Genomic DNA, 20,056 nt, shown 5'->3' on the forward strand with positions numbered 1-20,056 from the left:
AATGTGATGAACATGATGAATGGTTTTTTCCTTCATTGTATGTGTTTGTATTAATTACACCATCACTGACAAGTAAGGCTGGTTTGTTTGCTTTTTGTATTTATTTTAGCTTAAAGTGTGTTTTGTGGGGTGCGAGAAGAATCAAACAGCCGGTGAGTCATGCAATGAATCACTTCATTATAAGTAAAACAGCCCATTCTAAAGTAACATTATTTTAGAAATAACAAGCAAACTTCAGAAAATTGAAGTATTAGATTACAAAATGGTTATGTATGTATGAGCAAAACACAACTAAAGCAATGAGGTTTATGGAGGACACCAGTGCAGAAAGGAAGAATAGCGGGAGATGTCTAGGTTGTGAACGTACTAATGTAACAATGGTCATTTTTACCAGTAGGCTACACTATAAAATAGTACAGGGTTATTTTTTACAATGAGCAGTGGTATTGCACACCTGAATACACATTTTATCATTTAATTATCAAGTACACAGCTATACTGCTGAGCAACGTACAATACAACAGCACTATATGTTTTTGAGTTACATTCATCATCTAGATCCCACCATATATTTGATCATTCAATCAAAACCCTCATTTGGTTAGAACTGTTCAAATGCACATACTGCATATGAGCATACAATCTACAAACGCCCTCAATATAATGTAATAAGCTTTTTTATTGCCAGCTTATATTGCAGCTCAAACCTTGGCTTTACAAGGCTATTCAAAATGTAAAGTTGTTTCCCCAACAGTGCCACAATCATTGTCTTACTGCAGTTCAGATTTAAGAATTATTTCACTACAGAAAAAAAGATTAAATCCCAAAAGAGAAAAGCACCACAACAGAAGCAGCTGTAAAAAAGCCTAAAGCTGCGTGCATCTGTATGTAAGAGAGAGAAAGGCAGTGTAGGAGAGCGGCAGCAAGACAAGTGAAAGAAAAAGACAGAAAAGAAGAAGGTTTATGCATCACTCTGACAAAAATGGAGAGCAATGGATGGAGAAAAATAGGTAAACGCCTACGCGTGGGAGAAAATAAAAAAAGAGAGCGTATAAAGGAATACAGGAAGATGGAGAGGACAGCTGAAATTTTGCAGAGAGACGTGAGCGCGGTTGTCATTTATTTCAGTATGACGGGCTAATGAACAGTGCCTGTCATCTGAGACGGATTGTACTGTGTCCAGGTCTTAATAGAGCCCACAGACAGAAGAAAGGGTGAGATCTATAAAATCTATACTTATCTCTGGGGGCTGAGCATCTGCTCAATCTTGCTCGGGATTATTTTAAAAGGTACATCGGCATATGCCTTGCATTCGCACCTAAACTGATGAAGCATATGGAGGTGATGGAAAGAGATCTCTCGTGTGGTTTGATGTCCTTAGTCCAGAACAGAAGCTAAGCCTGGGCTTGTCCTATTTTGTTGACATGTAGCCAAAGCAACGAAAAGGTGCGAAATACACAGATATGCTTTAATTGAATACATTTACATATCAGTTTACATAAAATGCTAAAGGAGAAAACAAGCAAACAGCAGAAAATGATGCAAAGTGCGTCCACCAACCCACACACAATTGCTTTTCAGCCTGATGTCAAGGAAGTTAGTAACTATTTTATGAGGTTACCAATTCATGTGAATGCAAAAAAAAACACAATAATGAAGCCCCACCTTTACATTTTCACTGGTGTGAAAGCAGATATGTACAACAACATTAGAATGACATATGAATTCATATATATTAGCCACGTTGTAAAATTTTGTTGACATGTACCCAAAGCAATGAAGAGGTGTGAACACAAATGTGCTTTCATTTAATAATAATAATTAATAAAAATACATTTACAGATCAGTAAAAGTAAAATGCTTAAAGGGACACACCACTTTTTTGAAAATATGCAAATTTTCCAGCTCCCCTAGAGTTAAACATATGATTTTTACCATTTTGGAATCTGTTCATCATTCATTCATCTGATCTCCGGGTCTGGCGCTAGCACTTTTAGCATAGCTTAGCATAATCCATTGAATCTGATTAGACCATTAGCATCGCGCTAAAGATTTTTTCCTATTTAAAACTTGACTCTTCTAGTTACATCATGTACTAAGACCGGCGGAAAATTTAAAGTTGCAATTTCTAAGCCAATATGGCTATGAACTATACTCTCATTCTGGTGTAAAAATCAAAGACTTTGCTGTTGTAACATGGCTGCAGCAGGTGTAGTGATATTACACACTGCCCGAAAATAGTCCCCATGGTTACTTTCAATAGCAGGGGACTATTTTCGGGCACTGCGTAATATCATTGCGCCTCCTGCAGCCATGTTACGGCAGCAAAGTCCTTGATTATTACGCCAGAATGAGAGTATAGTTCATAGCCTATCTGCCTAGAAAATCGCAACTTTTATTTTTCTGTCAGCCTTAGTACACGATGTAACTACAGAAGGAAAAATATCGAAACTCTTTGGTTATTTTTTACCGCAATGCTAATGGTCTAATCATATTCAATGGATTATGCTAAGCTATGCTAAAAGTGGTACCGACAGACCCAGAGATCAGCTGAATGGATTCCAAAGCAGTAAAAATTAAATGTTTAACTTCAGGGGAGATGGAAAATTAGCATATTTTCAGAAAAAAGTAGAGTGTCCCGTTAAAACAAACACAAAATAAGCCACCACTAAAAACGACACACACACAATGTGTCAACAAAACACACACAGCTGATATTACGGCTTGATCTCACTATAGTTAGCAACTATTTTGTGAGGTGACCAATTCGTATGAATTTGTATGGTGTAAATCATGCAAAAAACACATGATTATTTAAAAAAATGCAATGAGCGGTTCACACATCCCGTTTTTTGCGCACGCAAATACGTTATATTTTATGTAGACGCGCAGCAAGCACGCTCATATAGAGAGCGACACCATACGACGTAAATGATCAGCACTTGTATATGTGCTAGTTACCACTGCCTGATCGCAGCTTTTATACAGTATTAACCAACACAATCTCATGGAAATTCGTAACTATACAGTTATAAATTTGTTTTAGTTTTAAACACGGTTTTAGACGCGAAATGTGAACCGGCCCTAATGAAGCCACTCCCCTATTCAGGGTCACTGAGGTGAAAGCAAATTGTACAAAAATGTATGAATGACAATGTACGAAATGACACATATTAGCCACCTCTAGGGCTGGGCAATTTGTCCCCCTAAAAAAATCTGTGATCTGTGATTTTTTTTATAAAAAACTCGATTTACGATTCGATTAAATTTTTCCCCCGCCCCCATTTAAAAGAAAATAATTGCAAACTGTACATATATTTTAAATATATATATTTATTATATTTAATTAAAATGCATCAACATAAAATTCCGTAAATCCAAACCTACTCGACACTTAAGTCGAAGAGCATTTTTTTGGAAGGAGCTGCTCTCTTTCGCCGGCTGTTTTTGCCATGTTGTTTGTGTATGCATGCGCTGCCCTCGGGAGAGGGGAGGGGCAGAGGGCTGCGCTGCAGGGAGCGTGCTACGGAAACCCTGAAGGAAGATTTGGCGAATGCAAAATGTATGTACTGCGCTATAGACGGTTTCATCGGATGCACGTGATACACGTCTGGATCCAAACTTTACTTCCGGTTTTGTTTTTTAATGGTCTGACTAGTTGCTAAACTGATCTTTTGAACAAATGCCTCGTCGAAAATAACAAATGTTTTGGTTTTCTAGGTAATCTATGTGTTGTTTTTTTGCTTGTTATTTAAATAAACTACGGTTAAAGAACTTTGTTGTTATTTATTCTTAGCGGAGTTTACCGGAAGTTACGTGCGGACCGCACTCGCGTGTTTATGTTGTTACTGCTGAAACCGTCTATACAGAGGGGGGGAAAAATCTAAAAAAATCTATTTTTTGAAAATATGAATCGATTTCATGAAATTTTGTTGACATGTAGCCAAAGCAATAAAGAGATGTGAACAACACAACTAGTTTTTATTTAATATATGTACAGATTGGTAATATAAAATGCTGAAACAGACACACAAAACAAGTCACTACTGAAAACAACACACAGTGCATCGACGAAACCACACACAGCCTGATCTCACAGAAGTTATTAACTATGTCCTGAGGTGACTAATTCGTATGAATTTGTATGACAAAATTACATTGTACAAATTAGCCACTTTGCAAAATTATTTTTCCATGAGTATCTGTGGGTTTATTCTATATAAAAACTGTGATCAGGCAATAGTCACTAGCACATTTGCAAGTGCTGATCATTTACTTATCTCAATTTTACATCTGCGTTTGCTTATTTCTATGTAGTTGTCAACCCACTGACAATCAAAGGCCCAAAGGCACCGCTGCCCCATTGGTCCAATCTGTACATCTGGCACTTTCCTATAAGAAAACAATAAAATAAACAGAAATCTGAGGGCGGATCTCACCAACATTTTGCCTGCGTCTTCAAGTCTTTGTTATAATGGACAACAAACTCCGCAAAAGAATCTTAATGAGCTCTTAAACTTTCCTAAAGCTGTATTCATCAGGCATTGACGCATACACACTTACAGCGCAGCACCCTTCAAAGCCAGCCTCTAATCCAGCCATAGCACACTTCAATTATTCATCCATCACCCAGCCAGGCTTTCTGCCACTTTCTCTGTGATTACGCCACTTGTCTCCGTGGCGTAATAGCGTGAGACAGTGCGGCACAATGGGGCTCTGCCCGTGTTGAACCAAACTGGATTAAACGCGCCATTACACAGGGAGACCGGATAGGGATTCCTAACTACGATCGTAGATGCTTCTCTGAAGCATGCATGAGAATAACACCAAATAAATGTACATTTTGAGCAGAAGGTCTCTTGAATGCAGAGGTTGCAGGTGAAGGTGGGCAGCTGGTGTGCTGAATGCCAACAAGCTGCAGGTTGCGGCTGAGCGTGCACGGATAAAATGCCAAAGGCAGGGGTTTCAATCTCGCTATGCTAATTCTTCAATGCTATATTGAGCTAAATGCTGTTAAGATAACCTAACCTTTAGTAAACACACATCAAATGTCACAATCAATGCTCTTCACCTAAATCCCTTTCTGTGCTCTATCTCACCTTTGTGTCTGTATTTAAAAGAAAGAGGAACCCACCGGAGCTCGATTGCTGTTCAAATAGCAACTGGTCTTATCTGTGACTACCAGCCGAAACACTTAAAATGGAGTGTGATGACAAGAAAGAGATTAATAATCAAGGTTATTGCTTTTTGGATGCCTGAGGCTTTGAGTCTTCCTTTGATAAGGCGTTTTTTTTTGCTAACAGACAGAACATTGACTGCACCACATCATCAATCCATCTTCATGTCTTATGGGAGCGGACAATGATCCCCGTGTCAATCACACCATCAAAGTTGCTGTTTCAGATTTTGGAAATTCCAAATGGCATCCCTGTGGAATTACTATTTCTAAAATAAAGTGTACATACAGTATAGTCATTTAAAGAAAGTCATTTTAAAATTTATATGCATGTGATCCTGAACTCAGCGTTCTTACAATCTCTGACATTTCAGATCTTATCTGGGATTTTTTTTATGCTCTCATGCATCCAGGTATGACCAGCATACTTTGTGATGTCTATTACTAGGGCTCAATCCCTCAGGATAGCAGCGTCTGAGTCGCAGCAGCTTCACAGCTTCTCTGTGTATGTGTGTGTGTTTGTCTGAGACTGGGTAAAGTTCACATTTATTAATCATGCCTTCACTAAAGGCACCTTCTCTCCATCACAATATTCTGACCTAACCTCTTCAGCCTTAACAACCCCATAGCAACCTCACTAGCCACCTCCTAGAAATTAATCTTACAAACGACTGAACAAAATCTGGGAAAATGTAAAGTTTGCTTGGGCAAACACGACAAAAGCTACAAATTTTAATTTAAAGGTCCACTGTGTAGATTTTTAGAGGCGTTTAGCGGTGAGACTATGAATTACAACCAACGGCTCAGTGCACAGCTCACACCTCACTTTCGAAACGCATAGAGAAGCTACATTAGACGCCAAAGGACAAACATGTCATCATCTGAGACAACGTAATGACAAAACCCACTCGATAGAACGGTTTGTCCGTTTAGGGCTACTATAGAAACATGGCGGCAACTTCCATGTAAGAGGAACCGCGGTGTATGTACCAAGCTGAGGAATGTAGGCTAAAAGTTTTCCCACTCTCTTTGTCTCTCATCTCTGTAATGTCTAATTTTAAACTCGCGTGTTCACGTCTTCTCATGGTTCTGAGTGAGATGTGTTGACTTTACCCGGGCTGCGTAGACCCATAGGTAGATTCAACTGAGCACATGGTGACATTAAACGATTGACGCGTCATGCAATTGAGCGGTTAAAACCTGATCGATCGTGCATTCCGTATTTTTATCACGAGTGCCCACACATGTGCGAGTACTTGTAAAAAAACATTTTGGTCACAGTCTGGAGCCCTTGGTGCCCCCCTACTGCCCAATCCCGTCTATGGCCCTGATCCATAGTATATTGTATTTCTGTCAAGAGATCAGGGTTTACACCAGACGCGGCAAGCGCGAGTGATTTACATGTTAAGTCAATGCAAAGACGTCAATGCGTTCCGGGAGAATTGAGCGTTGCCGCAGGAAACACACTAGTTGAAAAATCTAAACTTCGGCGGATTTCTGCGCTGCATTAACCAATCAGGACCTTGCTGTAGTAGTGCCGTGATTACAGGAAGCGAGCGGAGTGGCGGAGTCGCAGAAGACCCACCCATTTCCGCGTGAATGTCTCGAATGACTAGAATTTCACACGCGGCTTTCACACGTGAATGAAACGAATGAACTCAAATTCTATGCGCGAATAGCGCATTTTTGCCGCCTCTACCGTGGCTGGTGGGAATGCACCATAAAAGTTAAACAATGCACCTTTATTTAATAAATGCTACTTTATGCAGTTAATACTGAGATAAGCTGTTGTGTGAGATTCATCATATGCGTAACTTAAGAAAACGTGTGCGGCCATCATTGTAGACAATAAACAATTACATTTAAAAGGAAACAGGTGCTCTCTTGGGAAGGTGCATTGTAAGTACAGGTTTATCTTTCTATTGTTTCCGAAGAGCCTTTGGCCAAATCTTTACACCTAATGCGTGAGGTTTGGCTCATAACTGATTCAGAAGGAGAGGACTGCGTACCCCAATAGAAAGAATAGGTCTTCATGTCATTTACATGGAATGGTTGCCTTTGAAATGGCCGCCCTTATTATGCTTGTGAAATAACACATTGGAAATCGGAGATCTGTCTCTTTTTAACTGCAAATGATGTGATTGTTTCAGCATACAATAACCTCTATACAGCCAAATGCTAATGCATTGTTCAGAGAAAACTGTGTACCGCAACAATATTAGCAATTGTGCTGTGTACGAATCTCATCTACTCGATTCTTGTTTTAATAGCTAAGTCAAACTGGTAGCTATGAAATGGTTTAATAACAGATCAGATTTACTATAAATATTAATTTATTAATAAATTAAAAGTAATGCTGTTAGTACAAGGTGTTCTGTTTAGTTTATAATCAGAAATTAGGACGCATGCTTGTCCCTCTTCCAAGCATCCTTCATACAAGTGGGTTCCACGGGGATACATCATCATGTTGTGACAACACTTCAAGGCCCCAACAGATCGATAAGTAAATGACGCTGGTTGTGTGCACACAAACAATCAAAGGGTGAGAATGTGTCAGAGCCGCTGTGGCCCTAGACAGGAGCTAACAGCCCTTAAAAGAGTATTGAAAGATGAAACATGAGACCTTCTTCTGATTTTAAATGAAACTGTATAAATGTTTAGTTCAGTTCAGTGACCCTAAACAATTCCAATCAGGGCTGAGAAACATCTGCCACTTCATTCAACCGTAAACTTTGAGTCGACAATGCACATATATAAAGCTTTACTGAGTTGAGCTTGAGCTATTATTCCTCACATCTATAACTTAGTAGTCCTAACAACCAGTTATGAGCCTTTAGCTAGATTTAGTTTCTAGGGAAAAATAATTGGTTGTTTAGGACACCAAACAATATTGGAAGAGTTTAGATGCAAAACCCTCTAAAAGCGGTTGGCGAGGGGCCACCTTCCGATCTCTCTGATAAAGCCAATACGGAAGTGACTTAAACTGCAATTTATCAACTGGCCGCTAGAGGCTGGCTCCAAAAGGGAGTCAATTCCCATAGACCCCCATGTTAAAATGGCCAACTTTACAGTAGAAAATATGTTTACAGCCTGGTACAAAATAGTTTTTGGTCTGTAAAGCTAAGTTTGCCCTTCATGACAACTGTAAGGTGGGTGACTTCTTTTGTAACTCCTCCGTTTAAATTATATTAAGCTTTAAAGTTCTGCATAATTAAGGGCGTGGCCACTTTAGTGAGGGGTGAACAGCCACTACGGTAATCGAGCTAGGCGGGCGTGGTTTCAGCAACCAGACACCTCAGCTTCACCCACGTCCCGCCTCTTTACCCATTTTAGGATATTTGCGAGTGATGCGCGATGACGCGCCTCCAAGATGGCGGCGGCAGGCAACTCCTACGTTTCCCTTAAGCTTGATTTACACTGCAAATCTTAATGCTCAATTTGTATATCAGCATTTACACTAAACTTGGCAAAACAATTCAAGGTAGACATAGTGACCCAGAACAGCTTAAACCACAGAGAACGTAAAATGTTACAATACGCAATGGACACAGACAAAATATACAAGATTATAGTGCTTTATTTCTGTAACAAGAGATTAAACTTTAACATAACTCCACTAAGTGACCCTTCGTCCTCCATTGCTCTCCTAAAAAGAGTCATGTGATCATCACGGGTGGTGTCCATCTGAGTTGACATCATTTGCCAGCACCGTAGTTTCAATGAAGCACGACACGTCTTGACATTGGAATATCCAATCTGTCCGCTTACCTGAAACCGATCTGAGAATATCGGAATCTATGCGCTTTTTTCCTGCTTACATGTCCATGGGTCATATCCGATCTGTGCCACTTAAGGGGAATAAACGGAATTCAGACACTTCAAACAGGCAGTGTAAAATAATGCGGCCTAAGTGCGTCTGACATGTTTTCTTGTGAAAGAAATTTGTATTATTTTGTTTAGGTTCAGAAATTTTACTTTAATGGCAATGAAACGGTTATTTGTCAATAACTAAAATTATTCACAAATGTTACTCAAATGTCTTAAAAAATGTGACTTTCTTTCACTGCAAAACCCTCCAAGTGCATACAAGCTTTGTTGGCAAATACCTCCACACAAAAAAAATCGACTTCTTTGGAAAAGCCAGTAAACAGTTGTAAAAGATGCAACAAGAACCATTGCAAATAATAAAAGTCAATGTAAAAACTAAGAAACTGAACCACAAATTAGGGGGCGCTGTGATGCACGTGGCTTCCACATTTGTGTTGTATTAAGGTACTCACAAGGGACCCAAGATTAAATGTGATTCACGGTTGTTTTACATTCATCTTCCATGCACTTAGAGGACTTTGTTATTTCTAAATAGGCTGAGGTTGTGATTTAGTGAATTTTAAAAGTATTTGATAAACATATGTTCAATACGTGCCGAGAGCATTAAATATCATTATCTAATTTTTTGACGTTAGCGCCTTTGCATCTGAGCTCTTCAATTGCAGATCCCAAAAAAGCCAGAGGCAATATTCCCTGAATCAATGCTTATTTAAAGCATTCAAACTATGTTACCTGTCATAAAGCAATTACTTGCACTAGCAAAACAAATTTCCCCAATAAAACCAAATAATTTTTTCCAAAAAAGAGCCTGACAGAAATAATTAACCAAGCTTTCAGCAGCAAAATTCACACAAACATGTAAGGAGAAAGCTCAGCTATTGCAAAGACACAAGACCACAGCTATAATGATGCACCAGATCTTTCCTGTCTGTTTGTGTGAAGCGATAATGAGTGTACAGTATAAACCTACTGTACTGCTGTCGTCTAAGTCGTCTAAGTCTTCCCTATTTGCATCCGTCTCACTGTCACATTGCTAGATTTCCACACCACTCGTTTATCATCTCCCTCGCTTCATTTTCAAGTCGAATAAAATATAGAGAAAACCATTTTTCATATGGCCTTTGAGGGGCTGTGAGCCAAAAATGGAGACTGTAGTGCAGACGGTAGATGACAGTAATTAATTAAAGCTGAATATGGTATGATAATAGGCTTGGCGGATATAATTAGGTTCAACAGCCTCCAAAGAACACTTCGGCCCACCTGGTTCATCTTTCGCACCTGTAATTAAAAAACACAGTTTGGGTAAGATGTGGTTTGTTGCCTTTTGAATAAATCTGCAAAGTTCATCGTGTTCCTTGTTATGATCTCATATCAAGATACGGTAGAATTGGCCTTAATGCAAATTTTAAATTGTGGTTGTCTAATGGATTCGCTATAATAACGGTTTCAGGTTAATACATGGAAACGCTGACCCAGAAAACTGACACTTACTGAAAATTGCCTGTGACCATTACGCATACAGTATATATAGTCGCTCACAAGTATCGTATTCATAGAACATGTCTGTTGTCAGGAAATGAGTTTTATAAAAAATTTAAAAGGAGGGAATTGGGAGAGCAAGAGAGATGCTATATTTGACTAGTGTAGCTGTAATAACTTCAGGTCTTTGGTCAGGGATAGAAAACACATTCACTTAGTGCATATAACGTTGAAGAGGCTATTATCTTTTGGAAAGGAAACAGGCTTATCTGCCACAACCATTAGAAACCATTAGATGCATTCTAGCTTTAAGTCCTTATAGCGTGCAATGGCCATAAACATCAAAGTGTTCACAATAAAATTAGAAAGCTTTACAGGGTTAAAGACAGCTACTGGCATTGTATTTCAATGACCTCTTTTATTATTAGGAGCTATGCTAAAGGTGCTTAAAGGGGGATCTAAAGCTATTTCATGCATTCTGACTTATTAACACTGTTAAAGAGTTGGATTCATCATGCTAAGCACTTGGACAAATGACGGAGTATTTCTGTGCTGGATGCACTTCGCCAGATGAGAGATTCATGCTTAAAGGTCACGTTCTTTCTGATCCCATTTTTTAAACCCTAGTTAGTGTGTAATGTTGCTATAATAGCATAATTAATACCTGTAAAATGATAAAGCTCAAAGTTCACTGCCAGGCAATATATTTTCTTTAACAGAATTCGCCTTTTAAAGCCTACAACGAACGGCCAGTTTGGACTACAGCCCTCTACTTCCTGCTTTAATGACTTCAGTAAAACAGTTTGTTGACTAACCTCCGCTCACAGGAATACATCAGTCGGCAGCTAAGCTAATGGCAAGCTAAGCTGCTATCGAATCACAACACACTAAATCAGAACTAGATACGTTTTTCTGAAGGAGAGACTTCATAGAACAAGGAAGACATCAGCCCATTTTGAGGACAGTGAAAACAGCGCTATACAGATACATAAATAGTGTGAAAAATACTGTGTTCTTTACATGTGAAACATGAACATTATATTGCGCACTGTAAACACAATCAAAGCTTCAAAAACATAGAAAGAACGGGACCTTTAACAATCTTTCTGGACAATTTCAGTGCTGGAAGTACAGTGGAAGTCCTTATATGGGCACCGGAATAGCGCACGCACACACCAACCAACCAAGAGCTGACACGAAATCAACGTCACCAAGGAAGTGTTTTGTTGTTTGTAAGGAAAATGAAGCTTGTTCAGCTTTCCAATAAACCCAGCTTTTTGGGAACAATGAATATAGTTTGTTTATCAGTGAAATTGTGCTTGTTTAACGCTGGATTTTGTTGAAATGGGACGGTCCCAACTGGGACATGAGTCGCATGCACAGCAGCTATAATCACAAAAGTGAGACATAAACCTTATTTAAAATATTCTTCGACTGGGAAACTCCACTAGATACAAACACAAGCATGCCAGACTACAATACTGGCTGCCTTATTTATATTTTCACGGTCAGTAATGTATTCATGTTCTGTTACTATCCACCTGCAGTGGGCTTCATTAAGGAATCTCTACTGTGGGCTGCTACCTGGAATCTTTCCATTTAATGTGATAAGCCAGATGGATTGAACAAAAAGAGTATAAAAAGGAAGGTTAAAAGTGCATGCATAAACTGTTCAATCATAGCATGACAGACAGATTAAACACATAAACGGTGAGACTGACAGTGATAAAGGGCATCTAAGGTCACACTGAGATGTGACAGGAGGAGAAATAAATCTCAGTTCTGTCAAATCATTATCACTAATAAGTCACATTTGAAAGTTATTCCATGCCTTTTGTCCTGAGCTCATATACATCTTTTCAAAATTTAAAGGGCATATATTATGCAAAATCTACTTTTACAAGATATTTGGACATGAATGTGAATTAACACTGCCAGTGTGTGAACACAACCACCCTACAATAAAAAACACCCACTCCTTTATTAATCCGTTTGTCTTTTGGAACTGTAATTGCGTTATTACGCCACTGCGGTGGCGCTGTTGTGTAATCAGCACAAGGAGATGCTGACTAAACTTTACAGAAAGATCTGCAATATGAGCTTACGAGCTATAGAAGGTATGCATTGACGTCACTTTTCCACATGACCACGCGAGAACTCGCCCTCTTGAGTGGCAAATGTTCAACAAAATGGCTGGTTTTAATAGCAGGTGCAGCGAAAATGCCAGTAAAACTGACTATTAGCAGCTTAAATTGAATTTAGTTGGACTTGATAGCAGAGGTGGACAATACTTAGTTACATTTTCCAAGCATCTGTGCTTTAGGTTGTTTTATTGGGAATTTTTTTACTTCACTACATTCTAAAGCATAGAATCATACTGTGTATTCTTTAATATTGCATATTAACATTTATTTAATACCTAATTACATTTAAATTGTGTACTTTTACTTGAGTAAATGTACGTTAATGTACTTAAATATTGGAATGTATGTTTTACAAAGAAAAACATACATAAAATACAAATACATTTAAGTAGAAAGTAAAACCTCTGCTTGATAGTGACCCTAGCAACTTATCAACCCACCTGTGGTCTGTGGACGTTGGAATGAACGATCAATTTACTTCTCCTTTCAGTGTTTTTTGTCAGTCTGTAAAACGATGTCTCCGAATGCTTGTTAATCTGTTAGTACAGTCTATCGCACAACAGCTTTTTCCCATTTAGACGCGTTTTCACCAATGTCACACTGTACTCAAATGCTGCCGCTCTGTCTTTTGCCACTAAGTGGGTGTAATCGCAGTCCCTCTCGCCGACGGTGATGTCATGTGCATACCCTCTATATTAGGAGCTATATGTAGACACTAGATGATTATACAGTAATGTTTCCTGCATGTTCAGTGGTTCAACCTCGCAATTCGTTTACAACATACAATGTGAACAGTGATGACTCGAAAACTAATTATTCTATTATTATAACCAATTGAAAAGCATGCACATGCCAGAGACAGGGAGATGGCAGTAATAGAAGGATAAAGATAATATACTGGCTTATCGATGACTTTCACCTTTAGACTAAAAGACTCTTAAGATTCTTAGTCTAATTGGAGAAACGGCAAAGGAATTTTTTTGCTGAGACGGACAAATAAATCCACATATCTTGCTAGATAAAGCTGCGCTGGAAACTATAACAAGAAACAACATCCAAAGGTTATATTACAATTTTAAAGGTTGCAGAGCAGGCGAAACCACATATCTCCAAAAATATTCCACTACCCCAACATAACTGTTAATAAGCATGTCAGGTTCTCTAATAAATCTGTATATTTCTGAAATGGTCAGTGAATCTCAGTGAAACGGACTAACCCTGAGGCATTTTGTCTCATTTTATTACATCAAAAAGCAATAACATCCTTCATCCAGTCAATACACTTAAGGTTGAAGCATTTCCTGTTCCAAAGCATCTATTATTCCTATGCAGGGAAGAACGTCTTTTTCAACCAAAAAAACAGGATGTACCATAACAGAACACACGCTGAGATTGTTGTCAACACCTTAAAGGCTGACTGAGTCGCATATCGTAAAGAACAGGGTCTCTACAGCCCAATGAACTTCTCTAGTGTTTTCTACTGCCTCTCTCAAACACGATAATGATGTTCACCCCTCAGGGCTCTGCATGCTATCCTTAATGGGTAAATTCTTCAAAGTCGGTCCCGTCTCCTTGCGCATCCAGGTTAATTGTGTCTGTTTACAAATGCACATGCCATCCACTTTCTCTCTTATTGTATTCTTTTAAAGCACAGCAAAGCCGAAGAGGCACGTGCCATGACTATAGAAAATTGTACGTCCACTGCAACAGTGTGCAACAGAGCACAGCCAGCCATCAAAGTTGGCCAAAATGACAGACAAAGAGAGAAAGAGGGAGAGAAAAAGAAGGAATCTAGAATAATTTTTTCAGGAAATACTTTCATGCCTATACTCTTGACTGGCTGTTTTCAGCAACACATAAGAATTGCACTTATGTGAACTTTTGCTCAAGCCCAGGGGACACTGGGTATTTCTCCCATATGCTTAAAGCACATTGTGAGCCATGTGGTGCCCATCGTATGTCCCTTATGGGTATGATGGGCAACGATTAATCGCATACAAAATAAAAGTGACTTTTGCATAATATTTGAGAGTGTTTTGTGTGTAATTATTTTGTATATTTATTATGTAAACCAACACATGTCTACATTTCAGAAATGTTTTATTTATAGATCCATTTTTTTATTTATATAGCAGTGGCGGCTCGTAACTGCTCATCCGAGGATGGGCTAATTCAAAATAAGTGTTCGGATTGTCACGTGTGTGGTTCCCTTTTCCAAAACATTTGTCCTGCGTGTCGAGAGTCACGTGTTTTGTCAAAATAAGTGCCTGCTGCACACGCGTCAAAACCGTTTATGATAAAAGAGACGCTAACGTTCCCAAAATACACGCTAGACACTTCCTTACCAGTAAACTCTGATTACGCATGAGATTATGCGAGTATCTGGCAAACGTGAGCGTCTCTTTTATCATAAACCTTTTAGATGCGTCTGCAGCAGGCACTTATTTTGGCATGACACGTGATGCACACACGATCTCTCAAAGCGCAGAACACATATTTTGAAAGAAGGAACCACACACATGACAAGCTACATACATGTTGTGACGAACTTCGCATCGTGCGCTTCAAAAAAAGAAGTCACCAGCCGCCACTGTAATATAGAATATACAAAAATATAAATAAATATATTCGCATATGTAATTGTTTCTTAAATACATACATGAATGTGTGTGTATTTATATATACATAATAATTCCACGCAGCACACACTCATATATTATGCGAAAATCGTGATTAATCGTTGTCCGTCCCTACGCAAGTTTTCAATCACAGAACCAATAAAATCATCTCATTACAGGTCAACAGAGTCCATCACATATGTCTCATACCTTACCTACCCAAAATTATGCCCAGACAGCTGTCATTGATGACCGCTGCCTTATATCTTCTTTGGAGGAGATTTTTTTGAATTCTTTATAACAGATTTCATTACTACCTGGTAGGGATGTAACGATTAATCGTGTTTCCCATTAAAAATGCCTGTCTGAAATCGATTCTGAATCGCAAGGCTGCGATTCTTTGTTTCATGCACTACGGCATTTGGTCAGCAGAAAGTCCTTATAAATCTAAAATCATTATGAGTCAGAGTCGTTTATAAAGTGCCTTTAAAAAATCAACCCTCGGTGTACAAAATCATTCAAAATATTCTTTATTATCATGAAAATACCTGAAACAATTTGAAGAACAGCGATATAAATATTCCTAGACATTTCCTGGAATAGCGTTTGTAATACTTCTGTGGCACAAAGGAATTTTCTGCACAAGAGTGCCCCCTGGCTTTGGGATGTGCCGGGATTTCACCGTAATTCATTAAAATTCATTCATTGAGAAAACGTGCATTTGCACGGTTAATCGTTACACCCCTACTACCTGGCTATCAGGGTTTTCTATTGACTTTTTTCTCAAAGCCTTAATTTTCTTCATATTATTTTTATTTCTGTATCCTTCTCTGTAAATTGTCTTGACTCTTGCTAGCCAAAAACATACAGTGTAAAATAATTCCGTAGAAATTACAATGTTATTGGCGCTGGGTTGCCGGTAACTTACCGTAGATATTTATGTTATTTACTGGCAAGAGTTTGTTCAAAGTTAAATACATTTTAAATATTAACAAGTCTTTATCTTTACAGAATAAAACTATACAATAACAGCCTCATGCAAAGCATTCTGGGAACCGGCAACCGAGCTGCAATAACACTGTAATTTCTACTGAATTTTTTTACAGTGTACCATGATCTCACCCCAAGCTGACACAGTTCAAAACTCTATGGGGCGGTTTCCCAGACAAGGATAAGACTAGTCGTAGATTAAAATAAATGTAAGAGCTGTCCAAAATTAAAACAACTTGCACTGACATATCTTAAAATACATCAGTGCCCTTTGTTTTACCTCAAAATGCACACAAGTAATGTTTTTAGTAAGACATGTTTGTTAAAACTAGTTATGTTTCCTTATTAAAATCAGGTCTAGTCCTGGCTTAAGCTAATCCCTGTCCAAGAAACCACCTCTATAAATTTTAGATACTGCATGTCAAGTCACGCCCAATGCTTAATCGCCCCATGGGTGATTACAGTAAGTACAGGAAGTAAGTACAGCCTGAAAATGTTGTTAAACTGTAGTCAAAACCTCCATTGTGTGAATTTACAATGAATGGTTCACCATTTAAATTTTTAAGATACACTTTTTAAAATCTAAGTGCTATAAATGATCAAATCAAAAATGCTCCACTTAATTTTCCATAAAGACTCCGTTGTGGTGGGTCGCAGGCTAATTGGCCCACAGAAAGATAGCAAATGGCAAAATACAGCGAGCAGAGTTGCAGTAAAAGCTAAATGAGAAAATATGACTTGATAGAGATAGAGATGTCATGGATTGCTAGTTCGTCCATGCACTTACTGAAATTTCTAAGAAATTCATCACTCTCTGACAGTTTCCTTCTCCCTGGAGATGAGAATTCATCTTGAATAGTCCACACAACCGAACACACCAAACGGGCAAATGTCTTTCTTGGTCTCGTAAACAATTTATGGCTTTAAATGCATGAGCAAAGGTTTCCATTTGAAGCCACGGCTTGGCTAATAAACATACAAAAGCTATACTCTAAAAGCTATACTTCGTAAAGGCTATACTTTAGTTTTCTATGCGCAGGCACTTATGCAGATTAGACAACTTTCTACAACCAAGCAAAAATGTTTCATTCCAGAATATTAAGTCAATCTTTCTACTCACAGCAACTGTGAGAGGAAAGAAGAAAAATCTCTATATACCGTACAAACCAGCCAAATAACAGAGATAACACCCAACGACCAACAAACTCACTCTTTCACATTCAAATCCAGTACTGATCAATATTCATGCATTTTCATTTGTCTGTCCTGCCCTCATTGTATATGTATTTGCTGACCAAATTCCTATTTCATTAAAGCATTAACTTGCTGAGAAGAATTTGCATTTGCAACCAAATCAAATTGCAATTCAGTCAGAATGAATGTAGTGTTCAAGGGTTCCCCCTCAATCTAAATAGTCTCCCATGCTTAAACGCACGCACACATACAATATAGCAAGTAAATCTTTAAAGGCAATGCAGTACCTTTCTGTAGACAATCATGTTTGGAGAATCCTCATCTGGGTCAATTATTCCTATTGCTCCCTGATCCTGTGAGGTCTGAGCCATGTTAGGTCTCTCGGTCTCTTTCTGTATCTGTGGAGAAAAGAACAGAGTAACAGAAAAGATCAGTCATATGAAATATATCCAAGTGTGCCACATACACAGTGAGTTATAAATCTACAGTTATTTAATGATGTGAAGGTAATAACCGAATTTTCAATGTTCAACTTTCGATGAAATATACCTTTAATAAAGCAGCTGGGCTTTTTATTTATTTCTTATTTATTTTTTAGGGGGAAACATGTTTTTTTTCTAAATGTTGCAACCCAGAATGTGACAATTTCCTTAAAACTAAAGATCACAAATCAATATGATAAATTAAACATTTAATTGTTCACATTAATTCACATTAGTGCCAGCATCTGGCAATAACACTGACTGCTGATCAGATTCTAGTAAGGTGAAATGTGGTACAAAAGTGTTTTTATAGATAGTCAAACAGTGTTGCCAAGTCTGCATTTTTTATGGTGTTGCACTTTACTGTATAGTAAGTACTTAACCCATACATGTAAAGTAAACGCAAAACATTTTATGTAAAAAAATGTATGTCTTTACAAGGGACCGACCTTTACAGACCAAAAACCTGTTCAACAGAAAATTTTCAACATATACAGAATAATGTTTGTCTCCGAGTTCCTACAAAATGCTTAAGGTTTGAAATTTGCAAAGATTTTAAGATATGTATTCTTGTATAGTGTATGTATAGTTTATAGTTTATGTATAGTTTAGAAATCTGAAGTTTATTACTTTATCACTAATTGAGAATTGATTTACTATTCTGTATGTCCTGCTGTGCCTTGAATTTATGAGGCCCATAATAGGTAAAGGTGACACATAAATCTGGCACAGTACATCATGCATTTATATAATCTACTCCTGTATATAATATGTCAGTTATGACTATTACAGAGGTTGTGAACTAGACTTTTTTAAGATGTCAAATAAATCTTTGGTGTCCCCAGAGCACATATGTAAAGTTGTAGCTCAAGATACCATATAGATCATTTAGTATAGCATGTTAAAATTGCCACTTTGTAGGTGTGCGCAAAAATGTGCCGTTTTGGGGTGTGTCCTTTTAAATTCAAACAAGTTGATCTCTGCCATGGTTGTATAGTGCAGATTAAGGGGTGGTATTATCCCCTTATGACATCACAAGGGGAGCCAAATTTCAATGACCTATTTTTCACATGTTTGCAGAGAATGGTCTACCAAGTGGCTGGGTTGATGTTTTTTACATTTTCTAGGTTGATAGAAGCACTAGGGAACCAATTATAGCACTTAAACATGAAAAAAGTCAGATTTTCCTGATATGTCCTCTTTAAACTCTGCAAATTGTTATTGCTGTTACTGCTACGAAATTGCATAATATGGTCTCTATCCATGAAATGGTAATCCTGTTGACAAGGAAACCCATAGCGCCATAAGGTTTGGAATGACACATGGGTGAGTAATCACCATAATCAGATTGACTGAAAATGAACACACTAGGTCACGGTATTCACACCCTTTCTAGCGGACAGTGGGTGTCAGAGACCTCTCCCGTTAACTTGATAAACTGATCTTGGAATGACAGAGTTGTGGTCAATAAATTCTGTTGGATTCAGACACCTCCAATCACCTTAAATCGGTCAGTTCACTGGGTGTCACAGGTCGGAAACACAATAGGACTTAGCTTTCCACTCGGCTAATCGGTTGAGTCGTTTAGGAGGAGATTTATCGAGCACTCATAACAGATGTTAGGAGAGAGGACAACAGATCTGTTTTCAGTTTCAGATAGGGCTAATGGAAAAGGGATGTTGCCATACAGTACACACATATTTATGTACGTTACAATTAAAGTGATGGCAAAAGACTCATTAAGATTTTAATTGCAAGAACCGGCGTGTGTTTGTGTGCGTGCGTGCGTGTCACCTGAATGATTGCTGTACGCCCGTAAGACATAAACCGTAAATTATATCAGCTGGTGCTCTATAACAACAAATATGTGTACTTATCTCACTATAACCGTGAATTTGTTGAGATCTTCCTAAATGTCCACACGAGGAGCGCACCTAACAGCTGTTAGAGATCAACACCCATTTAATAGCGAATCTAAAGGTGAAGCTATCAATTCGCGCGTGGGCACGACTTCGCCGCATTGCACTACAAAGATGTGCAATAATTAATAAAAAAAATCTAGAAAAAGACAGCTGTTTTAGCGCGCAATCCCCACAGGAACACCGGTCTCAATTCACACAGCACTTCACACACAGCGATGCTGAA

At 38.3% G+C, this 20,056-nt stretch overlaps 1 protein-coding gene across 4 annotated transcripts in view; it reads right to left on the reverse strand.

Moving 5' to 3' along the window:
• rgs6 (regulator of G protein signaling 6) overlaps window positions 1-20,056 on the reverse strand; it is an 83,060-nt gene that overhangs the window by 62,479 nt on the left and 525 nt on the right. For 2 of the 4 annotated variants that reach the window (XM_055186371.2, XM_055186368.2), the window contains exons 1-2: window positions 19,706-20,019; window positions 17,717-17,827 (exon numbers count right to left, since the gene is read on the reverse strand). In XM_055186371.2, the coding sequence (XP_055042346.1) occupies window positions 17,717-17,827; window positions 19,706-19,735 (141 nt within the window). In that variant the 5' untranslated portion in view covers window positions 19,736-20,019. The other 2 variants (XM_055186370.2, XM_055186369.2) reach the window with 2 other exon arrangements.

Source organism: Misgurnus anguillicaudatus, chromosome 18 (genome assembly GCF_027580225.2).
Source record: "Misgurnus anguillicaudatus chromosome 18, ASM2758022v2, whole genome shotgun sequence".
Classification (NCBI taxonomy): Eukaryota; Metazoa; Chordata; class Actinopteri; order Cypriniformes; family Cobitidae; genus Misgurnus; species Misgurnus anguillicaudatus.